The 25450-nt window shown below is 39.0% G+C and overlaps 1 protein-coding gene across 7 annotated transcripts in view; it reads left to right on the top strand.

The window, feature by feature from the left end:
* The window catches only part of HERC2 (HECT and RLD domain containing E3 ubiquitin protein ligase 2), a 256284-nt gene that overhangs the window by 162091 nt on the left and 68743 nt on the right, over positions 1 to 25450 (top strand). For all 7 annotated transcript variants that reach the window (XM_046007414.1, XM_046007415.1, XM_046007419.1 and 4 more), the window contains exons 56-68: positions 2350 to 2525; positions 6021 to 6132; positions 14119 to 14200; positions 14300 to 14443; positions 15935 to 16025; positions 16339 to 16516; positions 16702 to 16783; positions 16867 to 17038; positions 18425 to 18569; positions 19449 to 19674; positions 22478 to 22649; positions 23879 to 24068; positions 24627 to 24767. In XM_046007414.1, coding sequence (XP_045863370.1) covers positions 2350 to 2525; positions 6021 to 6132; positions 14119 to 14200; positions 14300 to 14443; positions 15935 to 16025; positions 16339 to 16516; positions 16702 to 16783; positions 16867 to 17038; positions 18425 to 18569; positions 19449 to 19674; positions 22478 to 22649; positions 23879 to 24068; positions 24627 to 24767 — 1911 coding nt within the window. The remainder of the gene's footprint in view (positions 1 to 2349; positions 2526 to 6020; positions 6133 to 14118; positions 14201 to 14299; positions 14444 to 15934; positions 16026 to 16338; positions 16517 to 16701; positions 16784 to 16866; positions 17039 to 18424; positions 18570 to 19448; positions 19675 to 22477; positions 22650 to 23878; positions 24069 to 24626; positions 24768 to 25450) is intronic.

The following is a 25450-nucleotide window of genomic DNA, read 5'->3' as shown; positions in this document are numbered from 1 at the left end:
CAGTAACCAGCTGAGATTATTATTCATAAAAGGTATATTATAGTCCAAAAAATTTTCAATTTGGAACAATTTATTACATAATATTTGATAAGTATAAAGTAATATAGATGACACATGTGAAAAATATGAAGGACTGTGAGTAATTGGAAAACTCATGACCCACTCTCCATCATTCTAACCAATTTAAGAACTAGAATATTATCATTCTTGGGAAGCCAGTGGACATTCTAGGATTGTCTTTTCCATAAAAATGGCCCATTATGGTAATTTTCTAACATAATCAAAAACAGAAATTCCCCACAAACCTCTGGCCCATCTTCAAGAGTTATCAACATTTCTGTCAGTTGTGTTTCATTGTCTCCTTTCATGTCCCCATTTTTTAAATTCCTAGAATGTTTAAAAGCAAGACCGAGTTATGACCTTATCCATATTGTATAGTTCAATATTAATCTGTAACAAGGACTTAAAAAATGTAACCACAATACCATTATCACAGTTAATGGTTATTCTTTAATAATCATATAATATCCAGCCAGTGTTTACATTTTCCCAGTTATCCCATAAATATCTTTTTGTAATTGGTTTATGTGCCTGCACTTTGTACTTCATTTAAGTTTTTTTTTTCTTTTTTTTTTTATATTTTATTTATTTGACAGAGAGAAATCACAACTAGACAGAGAGGCAGGCAGAGAGAGAGGAGGAAGCTGGCTCCCTGCGGAGCAGAGAGCCCGATGTGGGGCCCGATCCCAGGACCCTGGGATCATGACCTGAGCCGAAGGCAGAGGCTTTAACCCACTGAGCCACCCAGGCGCCCCATGTACTTCATTTAAGTCTTAATTCTCTTGTTTTTTCCTTGCTAAAGAAGGAAACTGAGTCTCCTTTTCCTGTAGAATTTTTCATTTTTTAGTTTGCCTTTTGCATCCCAATGGCTTTCTTTCACATGTGCTTCCTGTGAGATCATAGGTGGTAGAGCTTGAGGTTTGAGCAAGTCCAGTTGAGACAATAAGAAGTTGCTGGAAGTATGTGTGGTTCCTGCTGCATCACTCTTTGTTCACAGGACATGCAGGAATAGAGAAATACTATAAATGCCAAATACAGGATGTGGGGCATTCTGTAGGGCAAAGAACTTTAACAATTGAGTGTCAAAAGTATAACAGGGAGAGGTTGCATCCTATTTGGATCCTGATTGGAACAAGCCAACTATAGAAAAATGTTTATAAGATGATCACAAAAGTTAATTACTGATAGCATATTAGATGGTATAAGAAATTATTGCTTTAGCTTTGATAATAGTAATGTGGATATTTTTTTTAAAGGCCTATACTTCAGTGATACCTACTGAAGTTTTGAAACAACATGCTGCCCGGAATTTTCTTTTTTCTTTCTTTCTTTTTTAAGATTTTATTTTTTTGACAGAGAGACACAGTGAGAGAGGAAACATAAGCAGGGAGAATGGGAGAAGAAGAAGTAGGCTCCCCGCCTAGCAGGGAGCTCGATGCATGGCTCAATCTCAGGACCCTGGAATCATGAGCTGAGCCAAAGGCAGACACTTAACGACTGAGCCACCCAGTCACCCTGCTGCCTGGAATTTTCTTAATATAATTTCTTAATATAATCCATATATGAACACAATTGCTTATATGTTTGTAAATTGAAACTTGGTGATAGTGTTGCTGGGCTCTTTGTATGATTGTCTCTAATTTATATATATTTGAATATTTTTATTAGTTTTAAAAATTATGAAGGCTCTGAACTACCTGACATTTAATCTCTTTTCTAATACATCTTGATTCAAGAAAGCTTTTTTTTTCTTTTTTTCTTTTCTCGAGAGAGAGGAAGAGAGGGCCTATGTGCGCGTGCATGCAAGTGGGGAGCCAGGCAGGGGCAGAGGGAAAAGGAGAGAGAGAATCCTAAGCTTGGGAAAAGGGAGAGAATCCCACTGCAGTGCAGAGCCTAATGTGGGGCTTAATCTCAGTATCCTGAGATAATGACCTGAGCTGAAATCAAGAGACAAATGCTTAAGGGACTGAGCCACCCAGACGCCCCTCAAGAAAGCTTTAAGACAGAAAAGTTTGCAGTCATTCAGGAAAACTATCATACTGTCTCATTTTAGTCAGAAAATCAGTGTGAGTCCCATGCCTTGGATAGACCTACTTGGTGATTAATGAGTTCTTTTAGTCTGTACTCAATCGTGACTGTATTACTTTTGCCTAACTTGCTATTTCCAGACTTTAAGTAAAAGAGCTCTAACTTTCCACACATTCCATGTCTCAAATATGCTGGTCTCCAGTTTAAGGATCTCATGTATTTGATTCTAAAAAGTCTGTAGTTTACTGTTTTTGTGTCTAGTATCACAGGTATATTGAAATTGCTATAAAGCAGTGCAGGAGTTCAGGAATTGATTGTAAAATCCATGGTCTTATCCTGCTGGGACGGATCCGTGCAGAGGAGGAAGATTTGGCAGCAGTTCCTTTCTTAGCCTCGGATAATGAAGAGGAAGAAGACGAAAAAGGCAATAGTGGGAGGTTAGAGCCATTTGTTATTGGTGGTGCTCATTCCAAAATTCTCACTTTTAAAAGTAAATATTTAATAAGAGTGTATTTCATAATGAGAGTAGTTTTATTATGATAAAATATATACAACATAAAACGTATCCTCTTAACTATTTTTAAATGTCTAGTTTTGTGGCATTAAGTACATTCACATTATTGTGCAGTTGTGAGCAACATTCATCTCCAAAATATCTATGTCATTAGTCTTTTGTCATGTAATTTTATTTTTATTTATTTATTTATTTATTTTTTAAAACATTTATTTGACAGAGACAGATCACAAGTAGATAGAGAGGCAGGCAGAGAGAGAGAGAGAGGGAAGCAGGCTCCCTTCTGAGCAGAGAGCCCCACACGGGACTTGATCCCAGGACCCCGAGATCATGACCTGAGCCGAAGGCAGCGTCTCAACCCACTGAGCCACCCAGGCGCCCTGTCATGTAATTTTATTGAACACAGTATTTCATCTTATGTTCTCATTTATTTACTCAATTCAGTATTTTGCAAGAGTACTATAGTAACAACTATTACTGTATTTATTCCTTCACCATCCATCTATTGAATACCTGTTGTGGGCTAAGCCCTGTTTTCCATCCTTTGAATGCTGTAGTGAATATGCACAATAAAATAAGACAAACTCACACGCATCTGAGTGGCTTTACGACTATGGAAAGTGCGTGGAGGAGAAGTGCACGGTCTTTTGAGAACCTGCTAAAGAGCGTTTATTTGTCAGGAAGACAAGGAAAACACCCTCTAAAGGCATACTTTCAGGAAAAGTCAGAGTTTTCAAAATCAGGTGGGCAGGAAAAGGTGTTTTTTGCAGGACAATAACATATACCAAGCATGAAGGAAGATGCCTGCCAGGTTTCTGCACATTTGCTTTTTTTATTCTAAGATGTTTATGGAGGACTGGTATGTGCAGGGGATTGTTCTGAGCCTTGTTCATGTCTCAGCAGAAAACAGATAACAGATCTCTTTCCTCAGATAAGTTGTATTTTCCTAGATAAATTGCTAAAAATAAATTGGTAAGTCAAAGGATATGCACAAGTTTATGTGTGTTTCTGTTGTCCTATTGGTGTAGCCTGGTCCTTATAGATAAATGAAGGAGGCATGGTACCTGCTGAGTTCTTCTGACCACTGCCCTTTTCACTAAGTGCTTTCTAGAATGTGATGTAAGTTGTCTTTCTTTTAGAAATAGGAGCTCTGTCTCTCACTGTTATTAAAGCACATTTTCTTAGTCACGAATGGGTGACAACTAAGGTAATAAATCGCGTTATTCTAGGGTTCTATGAGCTTGGGTTTAGATTCCATCCTGATTTATTTTGGAAACTTTGCACTGGAACTGAAAAGAAAATAGTACATGTAACATTACTTCATCTAGAATATATGTTATACTATATGTTATAATTTAAACTGATGGTACCTATATACATTAAGGAACGAAAATACTAGTTCACTTAAATGAATCATTGAGATTTTCAAGAGAAAGAATTATAGGTTTGCATGTTCTTGTTAACTATGAAAATGATTTGGACAAATACATAAATACATGTATATATGAGATAAGCAAAAAACCACTTCTTGGCCTTTTGGCTAAGATCAAGTGTAAAAAAGTTTGAGGTTTACTCATTGATTAAATTTTTATGTAATTGAATACATTAACAAAAGAATTCTAGATATTTGAATGTAATGTTTTTCTTTTCTTGTCAGATATTTATTAGCTAATAATTTCAGCGTGAGTAAGTTGTCCAAATACAGTCTCCCGCAGAGCACACGTACAACTGGGGTATGCCCACACTGACTACCCGCTGGCCTCCATTCTGACTGGTTAATAATTACATGGTACCAGTCACTACATATCTTGAATATAAGTCTTGGTTTCCCATACATATTTTTGACCAGAAATGTGTTACAAGATACGTCAAGTATAGATAGTCCGCAGTTTATTTGACTTGCAAGTTTTTGACTTTACGATAGTTGCAAAAGTAATACCCATTCCATAGAAACTGAACTTTGAATTTTGATCTTTGCCTGAAAAATCTGTGCAATCTGTGGTACAATCCTCTCTTGTAATACTGGACAGCAGCCGTCAGCTATATAGCTCCCATCCCGCAATCACGAGGGTAAATAACCAATATACTTATTACAGCCATTCTGTACTCATACCATACCGTCTTTCAGGATCGTATTCAAGAAATTACATGCAATATTCAATGCTTATTTATGAAATAGGCTTTGTTTTAGATGATTTTGTCCAACTGTAGCCTAATGTAAGTGTTCTCAGCATGTTCAAGGTGGGCAGGGCTAAGCTATGGTGTTGAGTGGGTTAGGTGTAGTTTTAAAATACATTTCACCTTATGATATTTTCAATTTGTAATGAGTTTATTTAGGTAAAATACTATTATAAGTAGAGGAAGCTCTGTAATTACAATATACTTATACTTGCTCTCTTGTGCCTGGTATCAGATGAAAGGATTTTCCTACATTTTAATCCCCAAATCATAAGATTTTGATCCCTTAAAGTAAATATTTATTAGTATATAATATGTTAAAAAATCTTACCTATCTAGAACCTAGACTCTGGAGCCTTTAGTTGTTCATCCTAGTTTATAAAAAATAGAACAAAAGCAAGCAGAATCAAATACAGGTTCCTTAGTACCTGGCTGACTTACAACCAAGAAAATCTAACACTGTCCCATGTACTTGGTGGTCTCAAGTTCAAGAATTAGAGTGCTCTGTTGATTAACTTCTAGTCCATTGAGGGCAGGTCAGGAGATGGAATGAGCAAGGTAGTGGGAGCCAGCTGCCAGAGCTATGCTTCAGAAACCTTGGGGTGTGAGTCAGGCCTCTCAGGAAAGAAAGGAAGTAAGGGACATCTAGCCCAGCTGGCCTATATGGTGGGCAGAGGGTGTGAAGGAAGAAAATTGCATTTTGCTTTGGGGCATATATCTATGTTAGAGTACCTCAAAAGTTGTATAGCTGTATCTATTTTATTAGTTCGTGTGAGGGAAAAAAATGACCAGATGTTTAGGTTTAAGGACATTGCCAAAATGCCAGGTCCAGTGGTGATTCCTATGGCCATTTAATCAGTGTTCTCTGCATTTAATATCTGTAGTGGCTATGTTTTGACATATTGGGTGGGAATATCTATGAATCAGTAAAACAGCTGTGGTGTTCAGCGTGGTGTATACGAAGAAAAGAGCTGCACAGTCTGTCAGAGAATGGTCTCCACCAAAACAAGGCTAGAGTTAAATTATAGTATTAAAAGGTAGCATGCTGGTATCTAGAAATTTTGACCCTCTGGTATACTAACTTGTGTATTTACTTGAGGTTTCATTATATTAAAACAAAACTTTTAGAGTTTTTGTTAGTATTCTGCAAACTTCGCTTGCTTGAGGTTGCTTTTCTTTTCGTTAAAAAAAGTATTTTTATGTTGAATGACATCTATTTCTATCTTTTTTGTTTGGTTAGCCTTATTAGAAAGAAGACTGCAGGGCTGGAATCAGCAGCTACGATAAGAACCAAAGTGTTTGTATGGGGACTGAATGACAAGGACCAGTTGGGCGGCCTGAAGGGCTCTAAGGTATCCCCACCCCCCCCACTCTTCTTCTGTGTCACCTGTAATCACATGATTGAGAAGGAGCTTTGCTGGTGCCTTTGTTAGAGAGGCTTAATAATAATCAGACCTCTTTAAGGTTTTTATGATGGTTTACCTTCTGTAAGTTGTTTTTTAAATTGACTTTTCTGAAGAAATTCTTAATTTGAACTTGTAGACATTATCAAATTTAGTTTCTGTTAAAGCCTCTGTCCTTGGAAAATAGTGGATTTTAGATGTAGTTGTATTATTGTTGTTCTATAAACTACAAAATGCACTTCCGAAAAGATTTGACAAGCATATAGATGAAAATGATAGACTTTAATTATATTTATTTTGCCATCAGTACAGGAAGCTCTTTTGCTTACCACGAACAGAATAAAGTGTAAAAAATGTCATGGTGGTATAAAGATGGGTAAGATATCATTTAAAGAGTAGATACGACAAATGATGCATTTGAACCAGTGTTGAATTCAGTATCCGTTATGTTACTTAGTGTCTCTTTACTGAGGTGCCACAAAACAAATTCCTCCAAGTTTTAGTGCCTGAACACAGTTTCTCTTCAGTAAGTGTCTCTGCTTCCTTTTAGTATTCTGTGAGACTTCACTCACCCTTATTATCTACATTGCTGAGAAGCTGAGAAGGAAAGTTTAAGTCTCTCCTTTCAAGTACAACAAATTTTCATCTTTATTTGAACAGCCTTGAATGCATTTATGTTTTAAGGCCCCTAGACTCCATTTGGAGAGTAGGGGTAGGGGGCAGTAAGGTCTGGAGTCTCAGTTGTGATAGTGCGGGGCTGTTTGGGTGATCCTGAGGCACATGGCCCTTTGTTGGAATTTGCACATGATGGGTAGATTTGGCGTTCTGTGGTTGGGATGATGATTCTTTCTTGTACTGTAGTAGTGACTATCTGATAATTTCTAGGAATCATAAAGGGTTTCTTAGACAAGGGCTTTATGAATTTTAAACTAAGTCACACCCATCTATAATGGGAAATTGAAGTGTATAATTTCTTAGAGATGTCAGAATCAATAAGAATGAGTAGGACAACACCTGAAATAAAATGTAGTTTACCAGATGCTTGCTTATATCTTTACATTATGTATATTTTATTTTTCACCTTTTTTTTTTTCCCCTTTTTATTAATTTTTTCAGCGTAACAGTATTCATTCTTTTTGCACAACACCCAGTGCTCCATGCAAAACGTGCCCTCCCCATCACCCACCACCTGTTCCCCCAACCTCCCACCCCTGACCCTTCAAAACCCTCAGGTTGTTTTTCAGAGTCCATAGTCTCTTATGGTTCGCCTCCCCTCCCCAATGTCCATAGCCCGCTCCCCCTCTCCCAATCCCACCTCCCCCCAGCAACCCCCAGTTTGTTTTGTGAGATTAAGAGTCATTTATGGTTTGTCTCCCTCCCAATCCCATCTTGTTTCATTTATTCTTCTCCTATCCCCCTACCCCCCCATGTTGCTTCTCCATGTCCTCATATCAGGGAGATCATATGATAGTTGTCTTTCTCCGATTGACTTATTTCACTAAGCATGATACGCTCTAGTTCCATCCACGTCGTCGCAAATGGCAAGATTTCATTTCTTTTGATGGCTGCATAGTATTCCATTGTGTATATATACCACATCTTCTTTATCCATTCATCTGTTGATGGACATCTAGGTTCTTTCCATAGTCTGGCTATTGTAGACATTGCTGCTATAAACATTCGGGTACACGTGCCCCTTCGGATCACTATGTTTGTATCTTTAGGGTAAATACCCAGTAGTGCAATTGCTGGGTCATAGGGTAGTTCTATTTTCAACATTTTGAGGAACCTCCATGCTGTTTTCCAGAGTGGTTGCACCAGCTTGCATTCCCACCAACAGTGGAGGAGGGTTCCCCTTTCTCCACATCCTCTCCAGCATCTGTCATTTCCTGACTTGTTCATTTTAGCCATTCTGACTGGTGTGAGGTGATATCTCATTGTGGTTTTGATTTGTATTTCCCTGATGCCGAGTGACGTGGAGCACTTTTTCATGTGTCTGTTGGCCATCTGGATGTCTTCTTTGCAGAAATGTCTGTTCATGTCCTCTGCCCATTTCTTGATTGGATTGTTTGTTCTTTGGGTGTTGAGTTTGCTAAGTTCCTTATAGATTTTGGATACTAGCCCTTTATCTGATATGTCGTTTGCAAATATCTTCTCCCATTCTGTCAGCTGTCTTTTGGTTTTGTTAACTGTTTCCTTTGCTGTGCAAAAGCTTTTGATCTTGATGAAATCCCAATAGTTCATTTTCGCCCTTGCTTCCCTTGCCTTTGCCGTTGTTCCTAGGAAGATGTTGCTGCGGCTGAGGTCGAAGAGGTTGCTGCCTGCGTTCTCCTCAAGGATTTTGATGGATTCCTTTCTCACATTGAGGTCCTTCATCCATTTGGAGTCTATTTTCGTGTGTGGTGTAAGGAAGTGGTCCAATTTCATTTTTCTGCATGTGGCTGTCCAATTTTCCCAGCACCATTTATTGAAGAGGCTGTCTTTTTTCCATTGGACATTCTTTCCTGCTTTGTCGAAGATTAGTTGACCATAGAGTTGAGGGTCGATTTCTGGGCTCTTTATTCTGTTCCACTGGTCTATGTGTCTGTTTTTGTGCCAGTACCATGCTGTCTTGATGATGACAGCTTTGTAATAGAGCTTGAAGTCCGGAATTGTGATGCCACCAACTTTGGCTTTGTTCTTCAATATTCCTTTGGCTATTCGAGGTCTTTTCTGGTTCCATATAAATTTTAGGATTATTTGTTCCATTTCTTTGAAAAAAATGGATGGTATTTTGATAGGGATTGCATTAAATGTGTAGATTGCTTTAGGTAGCATAGACATTTTCACAATATTTATTCTTCCAATCCAGGAGCATGGAACATTTTTCCATTTTTTTGTGTCTTCCTCAATTTCTTTCATGAGTACTTTATAATTTTCTGTGTATAGATTCTTAGTCTCTTTGGTTAGGTTTATTCCTAGGTATCTTATAGTTTTGGGTACAATTGTGAATGGGATTGACTCCTTAATTTCTCTTTCTTCAGTCTTGTTGTTGGTGTACAGAAATGCAACTGATTTCTGTGCATTGATTTTATATCCTGACACTTTACTGAATTCCTGTACAAGTTCTAGCAGTTTTGGAGTGGAGTCTTTTGGGTTTTCCACATATAGTATCATATCATCTGCGAAGAGTGATAGTTTGACTTCTTCTTTACCAATTTGGATGCCTTTAATTTCTTTTTGTTGTCTGATTGCTGAGGCTAGGACTTCTAATACTATGTTGAATAGCAGTGATGATAATGGACATCCCTGCCGTGTTCCTGACCTTAGCGGAAAAGCTTTCAGTTTTTCTCCATTGAGAATGATATTTGCGGTGGGTTTTTCATAGATGGCTTTGATAATATTGAGGTATGTGCCCTCTATCCCTACACTTTGAAGAGTTTTGATCAGGAAGGGATGCTGTACTTTGTCAAATGCTTTTTCAGCATCTATTGAGAGTATCATATGGTTCTTGTTCTTTCTTTTATTAATGTGTTCTATCACATTGATTGATTTGCGGATGTTGAACCAACCCTGCAGCCCTGGGATAAATCCCACTTGATCGTGGTGAATAATCCTTTTAATGTACTGTTGAATCCTATTGGCTAGTATTTTGGCGAGAATTTTTGCGTCTGTGTTCATCAAGGATATTGGTCTGTAGTTCTCTTTTTTGGTGGGATCCTTGTCTGGTTTTGGGATCAAGGTGATGCTGGCCTCATAGAATGAGTTTGGAAGTTTTCCTTCCATTTCTATTTTTTGGAACAGTTTCAGGAGAATAGGAATGAGTTCTTCTTTAAATGTTTGGTAGAATTCCCCTGGGAAGCCGTCTGGCCCTGGGCTTTTGTTTGTTTGGAGATTTTTGATGACTGTTTCAATCTCCTTACTGGTTATGGGCCTGTTCAGGTTTTCTATTTCTTCCTGGTTCAGTTGTGGTAGTTTATATGTCTCTAGGAATGCATCCATTTCTTCCAGATTGGCCAATTTGTTGGCGTAGAGTTGCTCATAGTATGTTCTTATAATTGTCTGTATTTCTTTGGTGTTAGTTGTGATCTCTCCTCTTTCATTCATGATTTTATTGATTTGGGTCCTTTCTCTTTTCTTTTTGATGAGTCTGGCCAGGGGTTTATCAATCCTATTGATTCTTTCAAAGAACCAGCTCCTAGTTTCATTGATTTTTTCTATTGTTTTTTTGGTTTCTATTTCATTGATTTCTGCTCTGATCTTTATGATTTCTCTTCTCCTGCTGGGTTTAGGGTTTCTTTCTTGTTCTTTCTCCAGCTCCTTTACGCGTAGGGTTAGGTTCTGTACTTGAGACCTTTCTTGTTTCTTGAGAAAGGCTTGTACCGCTATATATTTTCCTCTCAGGACTGCCTTTGCTGTGTCCCACAGATTTTGAACTGTTGTGTTTTCATTCTCATTTGTTTCCATGAATTTTTTCAATTCTTCTTTAATTTCCTGGTTGACCCATTCATTCTTTAGAAGGATGCTGTTTAGTCTCCATGTATTTGGGTTCTTTCCAGCTTTCGTCTTGTGATTGAGTTCTAGCTTCAGAGCATTGTGGTCTGAAAATATGCAGGGAATAATCCTAATCTTTTGATACCGGTTGAGACCTGATTTGTGACCCAGGATGTGATCTATTCTGGAGAAGGTTCCATGTGCACTAGAGAAGAATGTGTATTCTGTTGCTTTGGGATGAAATGTTCTGAATATATCTGTGATGTCCATCTGGTCCAGTGTGTCATTTAAGGCCTTTATTTCCTTGTTGATCTTTTGCTTGGATGATCTGTCCATTTCAGTGAGGGGAGTGTTCAAGTCCCCTACTATTATTGTATTATTATTGATGTGTTTCTTTGATTTTGTTATTAATTGGTTGATATAGTTGGCTGCTCCCACGTTAGGGGCATAGATATTTAAAATTGTTAGATCTTCTTGTTGGACAGACCCTTTGAGTAGGATATAGTGTCCTTCCTCATCTCTTATTATAGTCTTTGGCTTAAAATCTAATTGATCTGATATAAGGATTGCCACCCCAGCTTTCTTCTGATGCCCATTAGCATGGTAAATGGTTTTCCACCCCCTCACTTTAAATCTGGAGGTGTCTTCGCGTCTAAAATGAGTTTCTTGTAGGCAACATACTGATGGGTTCTGTGTTTTTATCCATTCTGATACCCTGTGTCTTTTGATTGGGGCATTTAGCCCATTAACATTCAGGGTAACTATTGAAAGATATGAATTTAGTGCCATTAGTAGCCTGTAAGGTGACTGTTACTGTATATTGTCTCTGTACCTTTCTGATCTACTACTTTTAGGCTCTCTCTTTGCTTAGAGGACCCCTTTCAATATTTCCTGTAGAGCTGGTTTGGTGTTTGCAAATTCTTTCAGTTTTTGTTTGTCCTGGAAGCTTTTGATCTCTCCTTCTATTTTCAATGATAGCCTAGCTGGATAGAGTATTCTTGGCTGCATGTTTTTCTCGTTGAGTGCTCTGAATATATCATGCCAGCTCTTTCTGGCCTGCCAGGTCTCTGTGGATAAGTCTGCCGCCAATCTAATATTTTTACCATTGTATGTTACTGATTTCTTTTCTCGGGCTGCTTTCAGGATTTTCTCTTTGTCACTAAGACTTGTAAATTTTACTATTAGGTGACGGGGTGTGGACCTATTCTTGTTGACTTTGAGGGGGGTTCTCTGCATCTCCTGGATTTTGATGCTTGTTCCCTTTGCCATATTAGGGAAATTCTCTCCAATGATTCTCTCCAATAGACCCTCTGCTCCCCTCTCTGTTTCTTCTTCTTCTGGAATCCCAATTATTCTAATGTTGTTTCGTCTTATGGTGTCACTTATCTCTCGAATTCTCCCCTCATGGTCCAGTAGCTGTTTGTCCCTCTTTTGCTCGGCTTCCTTATTCTCTGTCATTTGGTCTTCTATATCACTAATTCTTTCTTCTGCCTCATTGATCCTAGCAGTGAGAGCCTCCATTTTTGATTGCACCTCATTAATAGCTTTTTTGATTTCAACTTGGTTAGACTTTAGTTCTTTAATTTCTCCAGAAAGGGCTTTAATATCTCCAGAGAGGGTTTCTCTAATATCTTCCATGCCTTTTTCGAGCCCGGCTAGAATGTTCAGAATCGTCATTCTGAACTCTTGATCTGACATAGTACCAATGTCTGTGTTGATTAGGTCCCTAGCCTTCGGTACTGTCTCTTGTTCTTTTGTTTGTGGTGATTTTTTCCGCCTTGTCATTTTGTCCAGATAAGAGGATATGAAGGAGCAAATAAACTACTAATAGGGTGGCAAAGACCCCGGAAAAATGCGCTGTAACCAAATCAGAAGAGACCCCAAATTGTGGGGGGGGGGGGGAAGGGGATAAAAAACAGGTTCTGAAAAAAAAAAGAAAAAGAAAAAAATTTAAAAAATAAAACAAATAAAAAATATAAAAAAGAAAGAAAAAATATATATATTTAGATGAACTAGTCAAAAAACGTTAAAAAAGAAAAGGGTAAAAGTTTTTAAAAAAATTTAGCAGAAGAAGAAAAAAGAAAAAAGAAAAAAAAATTGAAAAAAGAAAAAAAAATAAAAAATTGAAAAAAGAAAAAAAAAATTGAAGTAGCCGCAAGACTAAAGAATCATGGGGAGAAAGCCATGAGTTCCGTGCTTTGCTTTCTCCTCCTCTGGAATTGCTCTGCTGTCTTAGGAATTGAATCTGCTTTCTCCTTGATAGATGAACTTCGTCCTGGCTGGATATTTTGTTGATCTTCTGGGGGAGGGGCCTGTTGTAGTGACTCTCAAGTGTCTTTGCCCGAGGCGGGATTGCACCGCCCTTACCGGCGGCCGGACTAAGTAATCGGCTCGGGTTCGCTTTTGGGAGCTTCTGTTCCCTGAACGCTTTCCGTAGAGTTCCGGAGGACGGGAATGAAAATGGCGGCCTCCCAGTCTCCGGCCCGGAGGAGCCGAGAGCCTGGGGCCCCACTCTTCAGTGCGCCCCCAGAGGACAGCACCCAATCACTCCCGTATCCCCAGCCTCTAGCCGCGCTCCGAGCTCACCCAGCCCGCGACCAGTTCAAGGTAACCCCGAGCTGAGAGTTCAGTCCTCGGCTCTGTCTTTGTAGCCGGTTTCTCCGTTCTAATACCTGCAAGCTCTCCGACACTCTGACACCCCCGATCCTTCTGTGACCTTGCGGGGCCTGGGGCCACGCTGGCCCCGCGTGGGCTTCACCCCGGTTTAGCCCCTGGAGCAATGTCCCTCAGTGGAACAGACTTTTAAAAGTCCTGATTTTGTGCTCCGTTCCTCCGCAGCTTGCCGGGAGCCGGCCCCTCCCCCCGCGGTCTATCTTCCCGTCGTTTTAGATTCACTTCTCCGCCAGTCCTACCTTTCAGAAAGTGGTTGATTTTCTGTTTCTAGAGTTGCTGTTCTTCTTCTCTTCGCTCTCCCGTTGGATTTGTAGGTGTTTGCTATGTTTAGATAAGCTATCGAGCTGATCTCCTGTTACCTGATGTAGTCTCAGGCTGCTACTTCTCCGCCATCTTCCTAATAAACCTATTTTTCACCTTTTATTATGGAGCTGTTTAAACATAGTAGGTAGAAAGACTAGGGACCTGAGTCCTCATGTTACTGTACCAGCTTCAACAGTTAACAGTAGAGGGTCACATTTTTTGTCTTTATTTTATTTATTTATTTATTTATTTATTTATTTATTTATTTTACACCCCTCCCCCCCAAAGTACATCTCAATATATTATCTCATCCTTAGAATACTTTAGTGTATCTCTAAGAGAAAAGAACTTCTTTGGTTAATATAACCATGTAAATTAATGATAATTCCTTATATATTCCTTGTAATAAGGTTACTTGTAATTCTAAAAGCATAAATAAAATGATCTTTTTCCTTCTTTCACTTAAAAAATAAAATCCTGTTCTAGATAAAGGTTCCTTCGTTCTCTGAGACACTGTCTGCTTTGAATGTGGTACAGGTGGCTGGTGGTTCTAAAAGTTTGTTTGCAGGTATGATTATTCTTATACTAAAAATTTTTTATAAATTATGCTTACCACCAAAAACATGTTGTGAGAAGTGAGTCTTGTCCTTTCTCTTGTTCTTTGCAGTGACTGTGGAAGGGAAGGTATATGCCTGTGGAGAAGCTACGAATGGCCGACTGGGGCTGGGCATCTCTAGTGGGACTGTGCCCATCCCGCGGCAGATCACAGCTCTTAGCAGTTATGTGGTCAAGAAGGTTGCCGTTCATTCAGGTACCAGGCCAGAGTTGGCACTCATATGCAGATAAACCTGTTGCTCATGCTTCGCAAATAATTGCAGCCTTTAGATAATTTTCTCTAGGGTGCCTTTATATTCTTTTTCAAGTTTACTTAATTATTAAGAATAAAAGTTGGAATGTAAATCTCCAGGTGGTCTAGAATTTAATTATTGTTGCCACACGAGGCTTTCTAGAGATCAGCAGTTGTTGGCATTCCAGGTGTGTGATGGGGACTACCTGTCTCCAAGGTATGGATTTTTAGTCTCAGAGCTCTGGTCTCTGTTTGATGGCATCTTTGAAATCATGTTCTGTGCTTATATATGTGTTATTTTTTTGGAGAAAGAGCCTGTAACTTTCATCAGATTTCCCGAATGTCTGTGAACCCCAGTGATAAGAAAGATCCTTTGAAAAAAAAAAAATCACCCTCTCTCAGTTTAGGAAACCTTTACTGAGAATTATTTTGAAGCACTATGCTAGGCCTCTGAGGAATGGAACTAAATTAGGTACAAAACTCACTTCACGTCTGCACTGAATAGGTTTAGGTTTAACCCCATATAAAAGCAGGTCTAAACAGTAGTGGCTTGAACAAGATAGAATTTTACTTTTCTTCTTTGTAAAAGTCTGGGGGTGGGCTCCTGGACTAGTACGGTAGCTCTCTGCCCATGAGGAACACAAGCACCATTTGGTCTTTCTTTCTACCTTTGTTGATAGATGGCCATGTAACTCTGTCTAGGTGAGCATAGATGTTTCCTCAGCCCACTTAGCCACTTTAAAGGGCTTTTTAGGAAGCCTGGCTTACTTCTGTTGGATCTCTGTCACCATCCTTTCTGGGCAAGGGAGTTTTTCGCTGAGCACATTGTTACTCTCATTAGTGTGGGTTCTGTTGTAAAGAGTAGGGGAGAATGAATGATTTGGGGGACTGAGAGCCCAAGAGTTGGCAGGGACACAGGTGACCAAGAGAAAACGGCCATAAAGATAGTGTACTTCAGTCTTGGGGCAGACTAGATGGACTGGAAGAATGGTCTACACTGGGGAAGAGCATGACCATGAAAGAATGGGTATAATGCATTAATTGTGATTGATGGCGCTTTTGCTTAAATAACTCCACAGTTGGTGTACATTTCTCTAAAGCTTAATTGCCAGTGCATTTGATAATTTGCCTAATCATAAATGTACTTGTTTTTACTTTTTTTCTGTCTGAATTTTGATCTTTTATATATTTAACGTAACAGGAACTCCGTTATTAAACATGGCACTATTTTGCTGCCTCTTTATGAGTAAAATTCATTCTAGGATTTAAACGTTGTAGTTTACTAAAAGTTCACTGACTTTATGTATTTGTCGCCCTGAAATGCTGATCCTATCTACTCATTTGTTGAACACATATTCATTGAGCAAATGCTGCATACCAAGCAGAGTAAAGTAATAATGCTGTGAACTTTTTGTAACCTAAATTTGGCAGCGCATATCTGTGTGAATGTTGCAGGTGGCCGCCACGCTACGGCTTTAACTGTTGATGGGAAAGTGTTTTCCTGGGGTGAAGGTGACGATGGCAAACTTGGACACTTCAGCAGAATGTAAGAATATTTTCTTCTTTACTTGCTAATAAGAAGGGGTTACTGATGATAATAGTGATTATCTTTTTGGTAGTTATTTTTCAGAAAATTAAATAGGATAGGTCATTTTTGAAAATGGAACCGAAAAATATATCTATCTGTTAAAAATATCTATGAATGTGATTTGGCCTCACATGATCTGTTTTAATGTTTTATAGTTAAGTTGATCTGCAGATGTTGTTTTGACTGAATGTGGACCAGTGTAGATGTCCTTTTTTTCTTCTTTAAAAATGACTGGATTGATTTTAGGGAATATTATTTAATCTTGTTTTAGGAACTGTGACAAGCCACGGCTTATTGAGGCCTTGAAAACCAAGCGTATCCGGGATATTGCCTGTGGGAGCTCACATAGCGCGGCCCTCACATCCAGTGGGGAGCTATACACCTGGGGCCTTGGAGAGTACGGCCGGTTGGGACATGGGGATAATACAACACAACTGAAGCCCAAAATGGTGATTATACACATTTTTGTTGCTTACAGAAAGCTTACCATCTGCTGATTTCAACGAAGATAAGCTTCGAGTCTAGGAAAGTTCATAAAGACATGTGCATTATTGGCTTTCAGTCTGTGGAAAAAATTTCCCTTGTTTTCTCAGTGCCTGTGCTTGATTCTGTTTTTAAATTTGTAATTGAGTAGGTGAAAGTCCTTCTTGGTCACAGAGTAATCCAGGTTGCATGTGGAAGTAGAGATGCACAGACCCTGGCTCTGACTGATGAAGGTGAGCTCCTACCTGACTCTCTTTCTGGGTGGGTAGGAACATCATGAAGCACTGGCCTGAAGTATGCATTTTTTAAAACCTAGGTTTAGTATTTTCCTGGGGTGATGGTGACTTTGGAAAACTGGGCCGGGGAGGAAGTGAAGGCTGTAATATTCCCCAGAACATTGAGAGACTGAATGGACAGGGAGTGTGTCAGATCGAATGCGGAGCTCAGTTCTCCTTGGCTCTCACCAAGTCAGGAGTGGTGTGGACATGGTATGTAAACTCTCTGTCACCCATCAGTGTGTATGTGTCCATGTGAGACAGTGGTGGGCTTCTGCCCTATATCCCATCCCCGCCGGCAGGGATGGTTAAACCTTCATTTTCTTTTCTTTTCTTCCTTCATTTCTTTTCTCTTCTTCTTTTTTTTCTTCCAAGGTTCTGTTTATTTATTAGAAAGAGAGAGAGGGGCACCTGGGTGGCTCAGTGGGTTAAGCCTCTGCCTTCAGCTCAGGTTATGATCTCAGGGTCTTGGGATCGAGTCCTGCAGCGGGATCCCTGCTCAGCGGGGAGCCTGCTTCTCTCTGTCTCTGCCTGCCTTTCTGCCTACTTGTGATCTCTGTCTCTCTGTCAAATAAATAAATAAAATCTTTAAAAAAAAATAAAAAGGAAGAGAGAGAGACAGCAAGAGCAGGAACATAGCAGGGGGAGTGGGAGAGGAAGAAGCAGGCTCCCCATCAAGCAGGAAGCCTGATGTAGTGCTTGATCCCAGGATCCTGGGATCATAACCTGAGCTGAAAGCAGACACCTAACAACTGAGCCACCCAGGTGCCCCAAACCTTTATTTTCTTACATCCAGCACCTTTTTTCTTTTATTTATTTCAAGTTGGGATTAGTGACAGTATTATAATAAGAAATTTTTCTTGTAACTGGGTCATTTGGAAATGAAGACTAGAGAAATTTTAGCCCAGCTTGTTGTCTTCCCTGTTTAGGTGAGATTTATGTAGAAGGTTCTTCTTTCTTACCATGCCAGAAGCCTAGTGATCAATTGGGCAGAAAGCAGACTTTTGATTTCTTTGATCCTTAAAAAGTTCATGTCTTTCTTGTGAAAGCTTATTTTATTAAATTTAAAAGGAGGGGTGCTTGGGTGGCTCAGTGGGTTAAGCCTCTGCCTTCGGCTCAGAGCATGATCTCAGGGTCCTGGGATCGAGTCCCGCATCGGGCTCTCTGCTTGGCGGGGAGCCTGCTTCCCCCACTCTCTCTGCCTGCCTCTCTGCCTACTTGTGATCTCTCTCTGTCAAATAAATAAATAAATTCTTTTTTAAAAAAATAAATAAATAAAAAGAGAGGGACAACCAACTTACCTTATGACAATGTGATGGGCCTTAACTTGAGTATTGTGTCTCAGAGGCAGCTTGAGCAAGAATTGACCTACATCAGTAACTTAAGTGTTATACAACACACATTAAGGATCTTACTGTAGAATTCAAGAATTAATTTGAATTAATGATATACTATTTTATAACATAATTTCAGAGACCGTGGGCACTGTATGTGATGTTAATGAGCTGGCTCTAATGCTGTAAACAATGAGTGTTTTCCTATGGAACAATGCTAGATGGTAACCATATATTAAAATGCATACTGTTGACCTCCTTGCAGGGGGAAGGGGGATTACTTCAGATTGGGCCATGGCTCTGATGTGCACGTACGGAAGCCACAGGTGGTGGAAGGGCTGAGAGGGAAGAAGATTGTGCATGTGGCTGTTGGGGCGCTGCACTGCCTGGCAGTCACAGATGCAGGGCAGGTAAGTTAAGGTGACAAGTCCTTGTGTTGAAAATATAATTCATGATGAAACAAAGTGAGTCTTAGTACTTAAAGAACCAGGAGGACAGGCTGTGCCTGTTTTGTTCTTGTGTATATCTGCCCAGTTGTCAGCTTAGGTAGGAACACCTAGTAAATTGAAGAGTTGTTGACTGACAGATGTTGTAAAGTGGTAGGCTTTCCTGTTCTAAAGTCCACATGAAAAATATGAAAAGATTATTGTCATTGAAGGTGCTTCTACTGCTAAGGTAGTAACAGTGTTTTACTTGAGAAATTGATAGCCAATGGAGAGATGTGCTTGTCATTTTAGAAATAAAGTCATCCATGACAAGTATTACTCATTCTTCTGCTTTGAGAACCATATCATGACAGGCTTATGTTATATTTAAAAAATTCATTTATGACAACAAATTAGCACACTTTTTTCCCCAAAATTTTATTTAAGTTCTAGTTAGTTAACATATAGTGTAACATCGGTTTCAGGAGTAGAATTTAGTGATTCATCATTTACATATAACATCCAGTGCTCATTGCAACAAGAGCACACTGTTTGTTTGTTTTTATCAAAATGAATTAAAAATGAATTCTTCCTTCTAAATCTGTAAAGCCAAGAAATGAATTACATGAAAAGTGAGTGTATTGTTTTTGATCACTTTGCTTTGCAAAATAAGGAAAATAAATAAGTATTGAGCTTAGTTGAAGAGGAGAACCTCCCTGTTTCCTAAAACAAAACAGAACAGATGAATTCATTGGATTGATAGTAAATAAATACTTACTTATAATTATTGGAGAGAATTTTGAAGTATATTTAAAGACAATGTTCTCAAATGTTGAAAAATTCTTTTTTTGTTCCCTGTAACAGGTTTATGCTTGGGGAGATAACGACCATGGCCAACAGGGCAATGGCACGACCACAGTTAATAGAAAGCCTACACTTGTGCAAGGCTTAGAAGGCCAGAAGATCACACGAGTGGCTTGTGGGTCTTCACACAGTGTGGCATGGACTACCGTTGATGTGGCAACACCCTCTGTCCACGAGCCCGTCCTCTTTCAGACTGCAAGAGACCCTTTAGGTGCTTCCTATTTAGGTAACACAGATTTGTATTTAGTATACAGCAACATCATAGTTAGAATATTTAATAAGAACATCAGATTAGAGGTTGTAGCACTGCATTAACTGCATTCTGTTACAGGGTCACAAAATAAACATGTTACTTTGCTTTTTGCGTGCTGGAATGAGAATTTTGAAAGGAAGTACGATGCTGATTCTTATATTATGTTCAGGTCAACTCTGACAGTGCTGTATAATAACTACTTGACATGTATAAGCACTGTGCTGGGCTGGGCTACTTGGTATTTTTAGCAGCTTGACTCAGATATAATTGACATTCAACAAACCTTACATATTTAAAGTGTGATTTCCATGAGCTTTGACATGTGTGCACCTGTGAAAGCATCACTGAGTCAAGATAAGTGAAAATATACATATTCTTTGTGCCCCTTCTCAGCCTCTCTTTCTCCTACAACCACTTGACTTGCTTTCTGACACTGTATGTCAGTTTGTATTTTTAAGAGTTTTATATAAATGGAATCATACCGTAGGTACTTTTTAAATCTCACTTTTTCCATTCAGCATCATTATTTTGAAATTCATCTATGTTGCATATACTAATAATTCATTCTTTTCTTTTTTGTCAAGTAGTATTTCATTTATGGATGTACTGCAGTTTGTTATTAGTTGCCTGTGGATGGACTTTGAGGTTGTTCCCAGTTTTTGGCTATACAAATACAATTGCTATGAACATTCATGTATAAGTCTTTATATGGACCTATACTTGGATTTCTCTAGGGTAAATACCTAGGAGAGGAATGGTTGAATCATATGGTAGGTATAGGCTTATCTTCTCAAGAATCCTACAGACTGTTTTTGTAAAGTCATTGTTCCAAAGCTCCAGCTCACTCCATATTCTTGTCTACCCTTGGTTTGGTCAGTCTTTATAATTTGAATTTAGATTTGTGTAGATGTGTGGTGGTATCTCATTGTGGTTTTACTTTGCATTTCCCTGATGACTAATGATGTTGAGCATCATGTGTATTTACCATCCAAATATGGTTTTTTTTTTTTGTAGTGTCTATTCCTATCTTTTGCCTATATTTAAAACTAGGTTGTTTTCTTATTGAGTGTTGAGTGTTCTTTATATATTTTGAGTACAAGTCTTTTGTCAGATATGTGACTTGTAAATATTTTCTCCCAACGTTGCTTGTCTTCTCATTCTCTCCACAAGCGAATTTTAAAGAGCAGAAATTTTTAATTTCAATAAAGTCCCATTTTTTTAATGGCTCATACTTTGGGGGTTACATCTAAAAAGACTTTGTGTACTCAAGGTCAAAGGTTCATTTCCTGTATTTTTTAATGTAAGTTCTGTAGTTTTAGATATTTAAATCTATTCTTGATCTCAAGTTAAATTTTGTATATTGTGTGAGATGTGTACTGAATTCTTTGGTGGAGGTGTGTGTGGGTATCCAGTTGTTTCAGTTACATTTATTTAAGAAAAGTATCCTTACTCTGTTGAATTGCTTTTTGCACCTTTGTAAAAAATCAGTTGTCTTTGTATGTTATGGATCTATTCCTGGATGCTCAGTTTTGTTGACTTATTTTTGTATTTTGATGCCAATTCCACATTATTTTGAATATTATAACTTTATAAAAGACCCAAATTCAGGCTGTGGTAATTTTTTAACTTTGTTCTTTTTCAAATGCTGTTTTGAGTATTAGAATAAGCTTGTCAATTTTTATAAAATTGCCTGCTGGAGGGGCACCTGGGTGGCTCAGTGGGTTGGGCCTCCGCCTTTGGCTTGGGTCATGGTCTCAGGGTCCGGGGATTGAGCCCCGCATCGGGCTCTCTGTTCAGTGGGGAGCCTGCTTCCCCCACCCCCCCCTTCCTGCCTCTCTGCCTACTTGTGATCTCTCTCTCTGTGTCAAATAAAAAAAAAAAGAATTGCCTGCTGGAGATTTTTGTTTGTCTGTAAATCTTCTTTAGCTTATGTTAAGTTACTCTATAACATTTTGTTCCTTTTGGGTCTTTGTTTTGGATTTGTTTAGTGGCTTCAGACCTGATATTAGGCTAATAATTCCCCACCACTGAGACAAGATGTTCTGAGAATAATGAGGTCTTCATGTCTGGCTGACAGGAGCAACTGCTATGCTTGTTTCTCTGCAGTGTTCCAGCCTGTGTGTGGGGCCTGTAGTACTTTCATGTAGTTCTTTCTTTGGCTTTGGGAGCTTCCTCTCATGTAGGCACCCATCACCTTTTGCTGCATCCTCAGCTGTGTTGAGTGAGGGTGCCTGCACAGCTCCCTGGCACTTATCTGGGCAACTGTGTCTTCTCTGCTTCTGTTTTGTGAACTCTGACCATACTGGCCTCTCTGCCCAGAGCTGTTCCTCCTTTACTCAAATAGACCACTGAGCTCCACCTGGTTCCCTTCCCTTGGCTGAAGCCTGCGAACTCTTAGGGCAGTGATGAGCTGGATCATGTGTCCAGTAAGACTGTTCATTGGTGAACATTTTGTCTTCTCTCCATTGTTTTGTGCTATTTTTTGTCTTGCATTTCAGTGGTAAGTAAATACGGGTAGTTACTATATTTTCATCACTTTTTTTTGGTAGCAAAACAATGAAGCTTTGATGAAAATAACTTTTTTATAGAAGTGTAAGTAAATAGGTTGTTTGTTGTTTTTGTTTTTACTCTGGAAGACCATTAACTTAATACTTAATCTGTGAAATAGCAAAATGCAGATTGGAGTGTGTTTTAGAAATAAACTGGAAAGGTCAAATAGGAATAGAGCAAACTCTGATCTTTGAAATTGATCCCAAATTTTATTTTTCTTTTTCAGGTGTGCCTTCAGATGCTGATTCTTCTGCTGCCAGCAATAAAATCAGTGGTGCAAATAATTCTAAGCCAAATCGCCCTTCTCTTGCCAAGATTCTCCTGTCATTGGATGGAAATCTGGCCAAACAGCAGGCCTTATCTCATATACTTACAGCATTGCAAATCATGTATGCCAGGTAGGCTTTTTGACTAGCTTTTGAAATCCTGCAGTTATTTAAACTTTGGGTTTTGTATTTTTGGTTGATCATATGTCTCAGAGAATGTTATATAGTATTGTCTTTAAATACTGTGAGTTTTAGGTCATATACCCTTAGATAGTGAATAGTTATTTTTTATTTTTTTAAGATCTGTTTATTTATTTTAGAGAGAGCACAAGAGAACACATATGCATATGTGGGGAGAGAGGGCCAGAGGGAGGGGAAGAGGGAAAGAATCTCCAGCAGACTCCCTGCTGAGTATGGAGCCTGAGAACATGGGGCTTGATCTCATGACCTCAAGACCACAGCCTGAGCCGAAATCAAGAGTCAGACATGTAACCAACTGAGCCACCCAGGCACCCCTGTGCTTTTTTTAATGGGGGTTGAAATATGAACCAGAAATCCAAATTGGGGGTGCTGGGCGTGGAGATTGCTTAAGATTCTCTCTTCCTCTCCTACTACCCCTCCTCCACCCCTGCTCACTCGCTCTCTCTCTCAAAAAAAAAAAAAAAAGAAATCCAAATTAAAAACCATTTTTTATTTTTATGGCCAGTAAACTCTAAGCATTACTGTTTGAGAAATGAGAGGAGAATTAACTGATACAACTATACAGTGTATAGTTTACACTGTAAACTCTGTTTCACACACAGGTCTATGTTTAAGACCACTTGTCATTTCCTTCACTCAGACGCTTGATAGAGTTTTAATAATGCTATCTTTTTCAACATTTTGCTGCTATTTTCTGTCTGAGTTAGTTGCTCATCTCTCATGATTATGGGCCTGATGAGTAGAAATAAATTGCACAGGAACATTAGTTTCATACTGAAGGCCAACTGTGTCACTGAGAGGACGTTTAGTCTTAGCTGCCTTATGTGAGGCATCCTTGATACACAGCTTTTAGTAAATAAAACATTATCCTCAGGCTCTAACAATCCTAGAAGATTTCTCAGGGGAATCTGGGGGTTTATTCTGGTCTGATTTTTATATTTGGTATTTTTTCACCTGTCATTACCAAGGTCATAAGATCATAAGTAAACATTGTAGCTTTTAGCTGATGAATGTTGGTTTAGTATTTTCCCAGAACTGCTTTATGTGTATCCTATAAAAATGAGGGAGTCATTCAGTAAGTGTTTGTCCCTCCTCCTGGGTCTTCTGTCCTGCAGTGGTGAAGGGCAGTTCACCACAGGCCTGGCTTTCTCTCCTGACAGAGATGCGGTGGTTGGGGCCCTAATGCCAGCTGGCATGATTGCCCCGGTGGAGTGTCCTTCATTTTCCTCTTCGGCACCTCCTTCCGATGCATCTGCTATGGCCAGTCCTGTGAATGGAGAGGAATGTGTGCTGGCTATTGATACTGAAGACAGACTGAGTCCAAATCCATGGCAAGAAAAGAGAGGAGAGGTAAAAATAAATAGTAAAACAATAATGCAACATTAGATCAAACTTCGTGTTTAGGAAAGTTTAATTAATTCCGTATAAAGTATAATTAATTCAGACTGCTTTTGTTCCTACTGCTGTGATTTTTGGCTTGAATTAAAAAATACGCAATTTTAAAAGGATCTTTACAGTGTTTAAATAGAAATAGTTTAATTTTTTTAAAAAGTTGTGAAATACAAGTTCACAGTCCTTTATCCATGATTCTGGAACATTAAAGCTCTGAAAGCCAAGAGTTTTTGTAACTTATTTTGGGGGAAAACCCAACTTGAAGAGATGTGAACTCATTTCTAATCTTCTTCATGTGACCTTTTGTGAATACTAATAGATTTTCATGGGAATATGAATGTGTTTGACTTTGAAGGGTTGCCCTGTACCCCAGGATAGTGGAAGCACCTTGTAAACCTCTGTAAAGTCTGGCATATTCCAGATGGCATATGGGGTTTGAGATAAAGCTTTTTGGAGTTGTGTGGGAGGTGTGCCACACTGCTCAGTTTTTCCTCTTCCTGTATACTTTTAAACTAGATGATATCTTCTGAGGATGCTGTGACCCCCTCTGCAGTGACCCCCTCTGCTTCCTCAGCTTCTTCTCGACCATTTATCCCAGTGACGGACGACCCAGGAGCTGCCAGCATCATTGCAGAAACTATGACAAAAACCAAAGAGGTCAAGGAGCTTTCTTCTTTAACATTTTATTTTGAAATAATCTTAAATTTTCTGGACTCTGAAATAATCTTAAATGCACCCAAAAGTTGGAGAAGTAGTACATAGAAATATAGCACATTATACTTCCATATACTATTCACCTAGGTTCTCTAGCTATTGGCATTTCTGAACCATTGGTGGGTAGCTGCAGGGCACAATTCCCATTCATCCTCAAGGCTTCAGTGTGTCAGGGCATTAACATTGATCCAGGATTACTTTCTGATCCACAGATCTAATAAGATTTTGCTCATTGTCCTAATAGTATTCTTTATGGGTCTAGAACCCAACTCAGGGTTGACTGTTGTCACTTTAGTATTCAGTATGGAACATTCTTTAATTCTTCCTTTGGATGGATACTACAGGAAGGATGTAGAGTTCTTTTCAGTGCATCCCATCGATGTATGTGCATTGTTTATTTGCTGCAGTCTGGTGATATTAATTCTTATTGCTTGGTCAAGAGCGTCTGCCAGGTTTTTCCACTAGAAGTTAATAAAAGTGGGTTAGGATGTATTTATGGGGAGATATTTTGAGACTATAAATACCTGTAAGTACCTTTTTCCTCCTATTTTACCCACCAGTTTTTAGTATCTATTGATGATTCTAACTGAATCCATTATTACTGTGGTAGTTGTCACATGGTGATT

The sequence above is a fragment of the Meles meles genome, chromosome 6 (genome assembly GCF_922984935.1).
Source record: "Meles meles chromosome 6, mMelMel3.1 paternal haplotype, whole genome shotgun sequence".
NCBI classification, from domain to species: Eukaryota; Metazoa; Chordata; class Mammalia; order Carnivora; family Mustelidae; genus Meles; species Meles meles.
This window is presented reverse-complemented; position numbering and strand designations above follow the sequence as displayed.